Below are 11,773 nucleotides of genomic sequence, written 5' to 3'. Positions count from 1 at the left end.
CACATCTGGCTAATTTTGTATTTTCAGTAGAGACGGGGTTTCTCCATGTTGGTCAGGCTGGTTGTGAACTCCTGACCTCAGGTGATCTGCCTGCCTTGGCCTCCCAAAGTGCTGGGATTACAGGCATGAGCCACCGCGCCCAGCCTACAGATACTCTTTTTAACTTAACTTAATCAGGTCTTTAAACAATATAAAACTCCCCTGCCCTTCGCACAGTGAGACAGCAGGCTGGGCCAGAAGAAGGCTCACCAGGCTGCATGCATCCCTCAGAAAAGTCCCGCCTTTCTGTTTTCTGCTCTTACTCTCAAGTCTCCAACCCCAGAAAGATGAGGAGTTGGGGCAGATCTGGGGCAAAACTGGAGCAGGAAAATACTCAGCAATGCTTTATTCTCTTATTTTCTCCCAGAAGCACTTACAAGATCCTTTGTAGGTGGTGATAAACTAAACCTCACCAATTTGAAACATTTGTTGTTAAGAGTTTTTGCTCCAGCAACATTAATTCTGGGACTAACCAAATAACTAAGGGTTGGAGGGGGGGAACCTTGTTCACTTCCTCAGATTCCATAACCAAAGGTCAGCTGCTTCAATAAGAGAATCCCATTAGCTCACCTGTACCGATGAACAAAGACACCCCTGAAGAGGGCATTCATCATCCCCTCAATCTCCTCTTGATGCTCTTGGAGCTGGAGGACAGGGAGAAACGAATTAATCTCTCGTACCCTAACAAGCATAAGGCCCTGAAGTTACAAAAAAGTACAACTTCCACCTACTTCCTGTTTATCATAGGATAGTGTGAACCCCCGTAATCCTATGCTCTCTTTTAAACCTTCTAATTCTGGAAGAAGCTGTATAGTCAACTAATGCCTCAGAGGTTTGTGTTTAGTAAAAATAATATCCCCTCTGCATGTGGTTATTCTGATTATTCAGAAGCCCTAGCTGGTATTATACAGGCATATCTCACTTTATTGCACTTTGCTTCATTGCTTTGCAAACATTGTTTACTAAAGGTGTGTGACAACCCTGCACTGGGCATACCTATCAGCACCATTTGTCTAATAGCATATCCTCACTTTGTGTCCCTGTGGCACTTTTTGGTAATTCTCACAATATTATAAACTTTTTCATTATGGTACCTGTTATGGTTATCTGTGATCAGTAATCTTTAATGCTACTCTTTTTTTTTTTTATGAGACAGGGTCTCACTCTGGCACCCAGGCTGAAGTACAGTGGTGTGACCATGGCTTATGGCAGCCTCTACCTCCTGGACTCAAGAGATCCTCCTGCCTTGGCCTCCCGAGTAGCCGGGAGTTCAGATGCATGCCACCACACCCAGCTAGTTTAAAAATTTTTTTTTGTAGAAACAGGGTCTCCCTATGTTTGCCCAGGCTGGTCTTGAACTCCTGGACTCAAGAAATCCTTCCACCTCAGCCTCCCAAAGTACTGGGATTATAGGCATGGGCCATCACACCCAGCCTGAGGTTACTACTGTAACTGTTTTGGGGTACCACGAACTGTGCCCATATAAGATGGCAAACTTAACAAATGTTGTACGTGTTCTGAATACCCTACCAACAAGAGTTTCCCTGTCTCTCTCTCCTCAGGTCTCCCTATTCATTCCTTGAGACACAAAAATATTTTAATTAGGTCAATTAATAACCCTAAGTGTCCAAAAGAAAGGAAGAGTCACATGTTTCTCACTTTAAATCAAAAGCTAGGGCCGGGCGCGGTGGCTCAAGCCTGTAATCCCAGCACTTTGGGAGGCCGAGACGGGCGGATCACGAGGTCAGGAGATCGAGACCATCCTGGCTAACACGGTGAAACCCCGTCTCTGCTAAAAATACAAAAAAACTAGCCAGGCGAGGTGGCGGGCGCCTGTAGTCCCAGCTACTCCGGAGGCTGAGGCAGGAGAATGGCGTAAACCCGGGAGGCGGAGCTTGCAGTGAGCTGAGATCCGCCCACTGCACTCCAGCCCGGGCGACAGAGCAAGACTCCGTCTCAAAAAATAAATAAATAAATAAATAAATAAAAATCAAAAGCTAGAAATGATTACGCTTAGAGGCCAGGTGTGGTGGCTCACATCTATAATCCCAGCACTTTGGGTGGCTGAGGTGGGCAAATCACTTGAGGTCAGTTCAAGACCAGCCTGACCAACATGGCGAAACCCCGTCTCTACTAAAAATAGAAAATTAGCCAGGCACGGTGGCAGATGCCTATAATCCCAGCTACTTAGGAGGCTGAGGCAGGAGAATCGCTTGAACCTGGGAGACAGAGGTTGCGGTGAGCCGAGATCAAGCCATTGCACTACAGCCTGGGCAACAAAGAGAGACTCTGTCTCAAAAACAAAAAAAAAAAAAGAAATGATGAAGCTTAGTTGAAAGCCAAGACAGGCCAATTGATAGCTAGGCTTCTTGTACCAAACAGTCAAGTTGTGAATGCAAAAGAAAAATTCTTGAAAGAAATTAAAAACACTACTCCAGTGAACACACAAAGGGTAAGAAAGTTAAACAGTCTTATTGCTGATACAGAGACAGTTTTTAGTAGTCGGAACAGAAGATCAAACCAGCCACAACATTCCCTTCGGCCAAAGCCCAATCCAGATTAATATCCTAGCTGTATTCCATTCTATGAAGGCTAAGCAAAGTAAGGAAGCCACAAAAGTAAAGTTTGAAGCTAGAAGTTAGTTCATGAAGTTTAAGGAAAGAAGCCCTCTCCATAACATAAAAGTACAAGGTGAAGCAGCAAATATTGATAGAGAAGCAACAAGTTATCATGAAAATCTAGCTAAGATCATTGATGAAGGTGGTTACACTAAACAATGGATTTTCAATGTGGACTAAACTGCCTTATATTGGAAAATGCCATCTAGGACATTCACAGCTATTGAGGAGAAGTCAATGCCTGGCTTCAAAGCTTCAAAGGACAGCCTGACTCTTTGTTAGGGGCTAATGCACTTGGTGACTTTAAGCTGAAGCCAACACTCATTTACCATTTTAAAAATCCTATAGCCCTTAAGAATTATGCTAAATCTACTCTCCCTATGTCTATAAATGAAACAACAAAGCCTAACTGATACCACATCTGTTTACAGCATGGTTTCCTGAATATTTTAAGCACATGGGTGAGAACTATGGCTCAGAAAAAAAGATTCCTTTCAAAATATTACTGTTCAATCACAATGTACCTGGTCACCCAAGAGCTCTGATGAAGATGTACAAGGAGATCCATGCTGCTTTTTTCATGCCTACTAACAGAACATCCATTTTGCAGCCCATGGAACCAAGGAGTAATTTCAACTTTCAAGTCTTATTATTTCAGAAATACATTTGAAAAGGCTATAGCTGCCACAGTGATTCCTCTGATGATTTGGGCAAAGTCCATTTAAAACCTCCTGGGGTTAGGCATGATAGCTCATGCCTACAATCCCAACTTTTTGGGAGGCTGAGGTGGGAGGACTGATTAAGCCCAGGAGTTCAAGACTAGCCTGGGCAACATAGTGAGAACCTGTCTCTACAGAAACAAAACAAAAACTAGCCAGGTGTAGTATGCAATCTGTAGTTCCAGAAATTTGGAAGGATCAGGCAGGAACATCACTTGAGCACAGCAGGTTGAGGCTGCAGTAAGCTGTGACTGCAGCAGTGCATTCTGGTCTAGGCAACAGAGCAAGACCCTGTCTTCAAAACAAAAAACAAAAACCAGAACAACCCAACCCCCAGTCTGGGAAGGATTTACCATTTTACTTTACTTCACTTTACTTTACATTAATTAATTAATTAATTAATTAATTTATTTATTGAGATGGAGTCTTGCTCCATAGTGCAGGCTAGAGCGCAGTGGTGTGATCTTGGCACACTGTAACCTCTGCCTCCTGGGTTCAAGCAATTCTCCTGCCTCAGCCTCACAAGTTGCTGGGATTACAAGCACACACAACCACACCTGTCTAATTTTGGTATTTTTAGTAGAGATGGGTTTTTCCATGTTGGCCAGGCTGGTCTCAAACTCCTGACCTCATATGATCTACCTGCCTTGGCCTCCCAGAGTGCTGGGATTACAGGTGTGAGCCACTGTGCCTGGCCGGGATTCACCATTTTAAATGCCATTAAGAACATTTGTGGTTCATGGGAGGAGGTCAAAATATCAACATTAACAAGAGTTAAGTTGATTCTAACCCTCATGGATGACTTTGAGAGGTTTAAGACTTCAGTAGAGGAAGTAACTACAGATATGGTGGAAATAGCAAGAGAACTAGAAGTAGAGACTGAAAATGTGGCTGAATTGCTACAATTTCATGACCTTGAACAAATAAGGAATTACTTCTTATGAATGAGCAAGGAAAGTGGTTTCCTGAAATGGAATCTATTCCTGGTGAAGAGGTTGTGAATATTGTTGAAATGACAACAAATGATTCAGACTATTACCTAAACTTAGCTGATTAAGCAGCATGAGGGCTTGAGAGAATTGACTCTTGTTTTGAAAGAATTTCTATTGTGGGTAAAATGTCATCAAACAGCATTTCATGTTACAGAAATCTTTTGTAAATGGAAGAGTCAATAGATGCAGCAAACTTCACTGTTGTCTTATTTTAAGAAATTGCCACAGCCACCCTAACCTTCAGCAACCACTACCCTGATCAGTCAGCAGCCATCAACATGGAAGCAAGACCTTCCACCAACAAAAAGATATAACTCGCTAAAGGTTCAGATTGCCATTAGCACTTTTTGGCAATAAAATATTTTTAAATTAAAGTACATACACTGTTTTTTAGACAATAGTCTTGCACACTTAACAGACTACAGTGTAAACATAACTTTCATATGCACTGAGAAATAAAAATTTCGATTTTTTGATTGTGTGACTCATTGTACTTCAACATTCACTTTATTGTGGTGGTCTAGAACTGAACCTGCAAGATCTTCGAGGTATGATGCCCGTATGTTTCTAACAATTTGGAAAACAAATTTTTTGTTAAGTGCAGTTAATAGAAGTGGAATTAGCAAAAATGAGAAGAAAGGGATTAGATCAGTGGTTCTTAACTGGGGCTAATTTTGTTCCCCAAGGGAGATTTAGTAGTGTCTAAAGATTTTTTTAGCTGCCACAACTTGGTGGGCGAGGGGGGGCAGGGTACTACTGGTATCTATCTAGTAGATAAAAGGCCAGAGATGCTGCTAAACATCCTACCATGGCAGGACAGCCCCTCAACGTCCATAGTGCCATTGTTGAAAAATCCTGGATCACATGAACAATAGATACTAAAGAAACAGAATTATAAGGAGAAAGGGAACATTCTTTAAGACAACAGACCCCACCTCTTCAATTATGTAAGAAAAATGTATCATTTTCGACAGGACATACTTAAGTCATTAGGGCTGAAGTACCTATATGTCCATATTTTACAGTAAGATAGCAAAAATAGGTGAAGCAAATATGTAAAATATTTGGGAAAGGGAGACTGAGAAAAGGTTACTGGCTTTAGGAATTAGGAAGTCATTGGTTTGGAAAGAACAGTTTCAAAGAAAAATGGGGAAATAAGATAGGTAGCAAAAAGGATTCAGTTAGTTGGACATTAAAGAAGGAAATAGTATCCTAAAAGGAAGGATGGAAAAAAGAGTAACTCACAAAGAAGCAGAATGAAATAAAGATTCAAGAGCCTACATACATTTATAAGTGGAGAGAAGAAAAGAGTGGGGAGAAAGAAATTAAGGATAAAATGGGAGAACTATAATGATAATTGATTAAGCTAGAGCCCGGAGAAGCCAAAAAAAGAAAAAAGAGAAAAAGAAAGATTTGCACTAGTGTATGTAATTTAAAATCCAGGATAGATTAATACACATAAGGTTTTTAAGATCAACCTGACAATGAAAAATAACAAAAAAGAATGAGGGAAGTAGAAAGTTTCCTTCTCTAGTGATTTAGAATGGAAGAGATCTTTTGTGAGGGCTGGAGAAACAGCCAAATGATATGGTCAGACATGGTGAGCCCTGCCAACCTCACAGGAGGGATCTTAAGACACTAACAGAGAGTGAGGAGAACACATCAGTAGTGTTACTCTTATGATGGACCCAGCTGATTAAAGATTTCATCAGCATAAAAGATTTTGCTACGGCTTATGCCCTCCAGTGGTCATCCTTAAGTTTAAAAGGAAACAAAACAAGTATCTACTATGTGCCAGCTGAGGCAATTTACTCATCATCTCATTTATTCTTCACAAAAAGGTGAGATTATCCCTTTTTTTCTTTCTCTAACGAAAAGAAAACTGAAGAGAGGTTACATAAGGCTATGGAGCTAGTGACTACATGGAACAGAATTTAAAGCCAGGAGTTCACTGGAAGGCCTGTGCTCTTTCCATTCCTTGAAAATTTGGTCTCCCTTGTCAATGGTTGGCTTTTAGTACACCTGTGATCACTTGCACACTGCATGCACACTTGACAGGTAGGTCAAAAATTCCTTGCATGACAGGCAGGTACAGCACTTAAACACTTCTGACAATGAGTGCTGACAAAGAAAAACTGAGCAAAAGTGGAATTAGAGAGAACTCTAACTTACACATTATTTATTGAGCCCACAATCCAGAAACAAGATGAGCATGCAATGACCCCTTACAGGATGGGTCTATGAAACTATTGCCAGACTCTGTTATTCATGATCTTGAAAGACTGCCCAGGGCCTGATAAGGGAGTCTGTGGCAGAAATGGATGCAAGTTAGGAAAAAGGGAAGGAAGAAGCAGGGAACACTCCTCACCTCTTTGCGTTTCTCCAACAGGCTCTCCAGCCGCTCAGGTGCCCTCTGCCCTGGCCCCTTGTTTCTTTCAGCCTCATACTGACGCTGATTGTTATCTTGGTGCAGACTCAGTTGGAGGGCAACTCTTACTAGGGAGGTCATCAGTTTCATGGCTTTGAGTAAGGAAAAAGAGATAAAGAAATCATTATCTAGGTCAGAGGAGAGACGACGAGTCGAAGGAAAAAACAGAATGAAAATGAGAAGCCAGAGCAGGGTGACCCTAAAATCCTAAGACTGCCTGTCCTAGAGTGGACTGTTTCCCTCTAACTCTTGTGGTCTTCTTCTAACCATCAGCATACCCCTAGTGGTGAGCTCTGACAAAAATATTAAGCCTGGAAATTGTTGCTGCGATCTACCCCTTCTCAAAATTCCACTAGTGAGAAACTGGATTGAAGTTTAGGATAAAAGAGGAATGGCCTTGAAGTGAAAAGCCAAGATGCAGGTAGGAAATAAGACCCTGAATGGGAGACAGAGGAAAGTCCTATAAATCCCTGGGAGAATGTCCAGAGTAAAAATGAATGCTCACCAGCCAGGGTGCTAGTGTGACGGAAGGCACGGACTTGTGAGTCTGAGAGGCCAGTGAGCAGGGAGATGAGGTTGTCCATAGGGAAGCCATCATAGAGGAGGCTGTACTGGCACTGACAGACCAATGTCCTCACAAACTCACAGAAGCTGCCCTGGAACTTCTTCCAGGATGGACCTGGAGCTGTCAGAGGATAGTACCCCGAGTCCTACAAAAGGATGTATGAAAAGGATGGGAAAGTTATCACAAGGTCCATGAAGTCATACGGGCTTGGATGTCAAAACCCAACAGTCTAGTAAAAATATCTCTGTTATACCTCATTTCCAGGTATTCTCCCCAATTTGAGAGGCATATTCAGATCTCTTTTACCCCCAAGAGACTGAATTCCTCCTTCTAAAAGCTACCCTATTTCACAGAATCAAAAAGAAGGGGATAATAGGCATTGTTTTGAAATAAGAGGAGTAAGAGGATCCCGGTCGTCTTCTTCCACCTCATTAAACTGCTCTGTTAGGTGCTGGATGATCTCTGAGTTGGACATCTTCTTGAACATCTCAGGGGTCACAGTGCCTAAAGAATGAAGGATATGAGGTGCTTACAAGCAAAATAACAGGATGCTATGATTATTTACAGATATACCTGAAGATGAGCAAGGAAATATTCTGCAAAGAGCTTAGGTGGGGAATCAGAAGACCCCCTGGTCAACAGTCTGCCAACATCCAACGCTGTATTTGCTATAAGGCAATCTCTCTAAAAACCCAAAGGAAGGGAGCCACAGGTTATGCTGTAGACATGGCCAAATCCAAGAACCACATCTCACACAATCAGGCTGAAAACTGCACAGAAATGGCATCAAGAAACCCCAATCACAAAGATACAAATCTCTTAAGGGGATGGACACCAAGTTCCTGAGGAATATGTGCTTTGCCAAGAAGCAAAACAAGAAGGGCCTAAAGAAGATGCAGACCGGCTGGGCGCAGTCAGTCATGCCTGTAATCCCAGCACTTTGGGAGGCCAAGGTGGGCGAATCATGAGGTCAGGAATTCGAGACCAGCCTGGCCAACATGGTGAAACCCCGTCTCTACTAAAAATGCAAAAAATGAGCTGGGCATAGTGGTGGGCACCTGTAATCTCAGCTACTCGGGAGGCTGAGGCAGGAGAATCACTTGAACCCGGTAGGCGGAGGTTGCAGTGAGCTGAGATTGCACTACTGCACTCCAGCCTGCCAACAGAGTGAGACTCTGTCTCAAAAAAAAAAAAAGATGATGCAGGGCAACAATGCCAGGGCCACTAGTGCACATGCCGAGGCTATCAAGCCCCTCGTAAAGCCCAAGGAAGTTAAGCCCACTTGCCTACACTGCCCACCCCAAGCTTGAGAAGCATGCTTGTGTCCACAATGCCAAGGGGCTCAGGCTATGCCAGCCAAAGGCCAAGGATCAAATGAAGGCCCAGGCTGCAGCTCCAGCTTCAGTTCCAGTTCAGGCTCCCAAAGGTGCCCCAAGCTGTACCAAGGCTTCAGAGTAGAGATCTCCGTCTCCAATGTGAGGACAGAAGCACTGGTGTCCTCCTGTACTATTTGTACAAATAAACCTGAGGCAGGATTTGTTTTTTAAACAACAACAACAAAAAAACTGCACTACAGCCTGGGTGACAGAGAGAGACTCCGTCTCAAAAAAAAAAAAAGGAAGCAAGCAGTGAAAAACTGTGCCAAAAACAACAACAACAACAACAAAACAAAACAAAAAAACAGGCTGGATGCGATGGCTCACGCCTATAATCCCAACACTTTGGGAGGCCGAGGCAGGTGGATCACCTGAGGTCAGGAGTTCAAGACCAGCCTGCTGAAACCCCATCTCTACTAAAAATACAATCATTAGCCGTGTTTGGTGGCACACGCCTGTAATCCCAGTTACTTGGGAGGCTGAAGCACAAGAATCGCTTAAACCCAGGATGTAGAGGTTGCAGTGAGCCAAGGTTGTGCCACTGCACTCCAGTCTGGGCAATAGAGTGAGACTGTCTCAAAAAAAACACAAAAACCAAAAAACAAACAAAACAGAGAGAGCAATAAAACTAAGCCAGGTGCTGATTTCTTATATAATACAACCTGACTGAGACCATCTGTCCCAATAAATTAAGCCATGACAATAAGAGTTCTGGGGGTACCACAGCTACAGAGGAGAAATATGGGCAAAGTAGCTGGGAAATAAAGAGTAAGAAAATAACAGATCATTGCATCTAGAAAGACTAAAGGGTGTCTTCAAATTTGTGCCATAACATAAGCATGATTACTTGTTTTTCCCCAAAGTGTCTTGCCTCTAAACCAACATGGTTCCCTACTGGATCACTTCCCGTATTTATCAATAAAAAAATTTAGTTAAATAAGTGAAACTTTTCTTTTTTTTTTTTTGAAGACAGTCTGGCTCTGTCGCCAGGCTGGAGTGCAGTGGCGCTATCCCAGCTCACTATAACCTCCACCTCCTGGGTTCAAGCAATTCTACAGGCATGAGCCACCATACCCAGATAATTTTTTGTATTTTAGTAGGGTTTCACCATGTTGCCCAGGCTGGTCTTAAACTCCTGACCTCAAGTGATTCACCCACCTCAGCTTCCCAAAGTGCTGGGATTACAGGTGTGAGTCACAGTGCCCAGCCTAAATAAGTAAAAGTTTTCTAATGCTTTACCATCTTCCTTTATTTAGGAAATGTCTAATCCTACTTATCTCAATGGAGAAAGAATTTCATGACATAGGAACAAAAGGCTGGGAATTAGAAAGGGGGAGTAGTTTCCTCACCTTTACATCCGCAAGATCGGATGAAAAAGTTAACAAGCTCCAGATATCCTGCATCCTGGTCCTGCTTGTAGCTATCCAGCCACTCATCTACCAAAGACTAGGAAAAAAAATGTAGATGACTTCTATTTCTGGCAATATGACAGAACAGAAATCCCATATGATCTTCCCAGTTGAACCATCTAAACTTCTGTAAAACATTTAAAACATCTTTCACAATGTACTGGTGAACTAGAATGAAAGGTAAAATTTCATACAGGTCAAAAATGAGGTCTAAGTAGCAACCCTGGGAGGTAAGCAAACTGACTTTTGCCCTAAAGGTTTCATTAATCCCTGGGGACCCTGACTTTGTATCCAGATGGCTGCATGGAATGCAGAACACAGGAGATAGAGCCTAAGCTTTTTCCAAGATGAGTAGTCAAAGAAGAGGCACCTAAATAAAGCTGGGTCCTGCAAAAAGTCACATCCTCAAGGAAGTGAGATTGAACACTAAACCTACAGGGCACATAGGGACAGCAAGAAAACTAGTTTGTTATGACCTGAGGGTGCAGTGGAGGGAAAAAAAAATTCTCCTTGAGAATTCATAACCATAGTGAGCCCTCAGATCTGGATTCGCAGTCAAGATTCACATCACATAGATGATCAGAATAATCCCTTTTTTTTCTTTTTTTCTTTTTTTTTTTGAGACGGAGTCTCGCTCTGTCGCCCAGGCTGGAGTGCAGTGGCCGGATCTCAGCTCACTGCAAGCTCCGCCTCCCGAGTTTACGCCATTCTCCTGCCTCAGCCTCCCGAGTAGCTGGGACTACAGGCGCCCGCCACCTCGCCCGGCTCGTTTTTTGTATTTTTTAGTAGAGACGGGGTTTCACCATGTTAGCCAGGATGGTCTCGATCTCCTGACCTCGTGATTCGCCCGTCTCGGCCTCCCAAAGTGCTGGGATTACAGGCTTGAGCCACCGCGCCCAGCCTTTTTTTTTTCTTTTCCTTTTTTTTTTTTTGGGGGGGGACAGAGTCTCACTCTGTAGCCCAAACTGGAGTACAATGGCATGATCTCAGCTCACTACAACCTCCAGCTCCCAAGTTCAAGCAATTCTCCTGCTTCAGCCTCCCAAGTATCTGGGATTATAGGTGTGTGCCACCATGCCTGGCTAATGGCTAATTTTTCTATTTTTAGTAGCGACAGGGTTTCACCATACTGGCCAGGCTGGTCTCGAACTCCTGACTTCAAGTAAGGTCCACCTTAGCGTCCCAAAATGCTGGAATTACAGGCATGAGCCACCACACTCAGCCCAGAATAATCATTCAGAATCTGAAAGTGATTCAGGCTGGGAGCAGTAACCCAAGTAAAGTAAAACTCATGTTGCCCAGGCTGGTCTACCAAAAACAGAATAATTAGTCAGGAATGGTGGCACATGCCTATAGTCCCAGCTATGAGAGAGGCTGAGGTGGGAGGATCACCACCTCGCCACTGCGGGAGGTCAAACCAGCAGGGAGCTGTGATAGCACTACTGCACTCCAGCCTAGAAAGAATGAAACCCTGTCTCAAAAAAAAAAAAAAAAAAAAAAAGTGATTCAGGAGTATCCCCAGGCAACTGTCAAAGCAAAAGCAGGATCCTCTCTTAAAAACCCACCTTTGGCCAGGGGTGTTGGCTCATGCCTGTATTCCCAGCACTTTGGGAGGCCGAGGCAGGCA

The 11,773-nt window shown here is 43.2% G+C and overlaps 2 protein-coding genes across 5 annotated transcripts in view; both read right to left on the bottom strand.

The window, feature by feature from the left end:
• The window catches only part of STAG3 (stromal antigen 3), a 38,912-nt gene that overhangs the window by 19,344 nt on the left and 7,795 nt on the right, over positions 1 to 11,773 (bottom strand). For 3 of the 4 annotated variants that reach the window (XM_011943896.1, XM_011943893.1, XM_011943895.1), the window contains exons 5-9: positions 10,087 to 10,183; positions 7,789 to 7,865; positions 7,302 to 7,506; positions 6,737 to 6,888; positions 610 to 683 (exon numbers count right to left, since the gene is read on the bottom strand). In XM_011943896.1, the coding sequence (XP_011799286.1) occupies positions 610 to 683; positions 6,737 to 6,888; positions 7,302 to 7,506; positions 7,789 to 7,865; positions 10,087 to 10,183 (605 nt within the window). The remainder of the gene's footprint in view (positions 1 to 609; positions 684 to 6,736; positions 6,889 to 7,301; positions 7,507 to 7,788; positions 7,866 to 10,086; positions 10,184 to 11,773) is intronic. The other variant, XM_011943897.1, reaches the window with a different exon arrangement.
• The window catches only part of PVRIG (poliovirus receptor related immunoglobulin domain containing), a 45,233-nt gene that overhangs the window by 30,186 nt on the left and 3,274 nt on the right, over positions 1 to 11,773 (bottom strand). The gene's annotated exons all lie outside the window — the stretch shown is intronic.

This window comes from Colobus angolensis, unplaced genomic scaffold (assembly GCF_000951035.1).
Source record: "Colobus angolensis palliatus isolate OR3802 unplaced genomic scaffold, Cang.pa_1.0 Scaffold222, whole genome shotgun sequence".
Lineage (NCBI taxonomy): Eukaryota > Metazoa > Chordata > Mammalia > Primates > Cercopithecidae > Colobus > Colobus angolensis.
The sequence above is the reverse complement of the archived record's forward strand: the minus strand, read 5'-3'. Positions and strand labels throughout refer to the sequence as shown.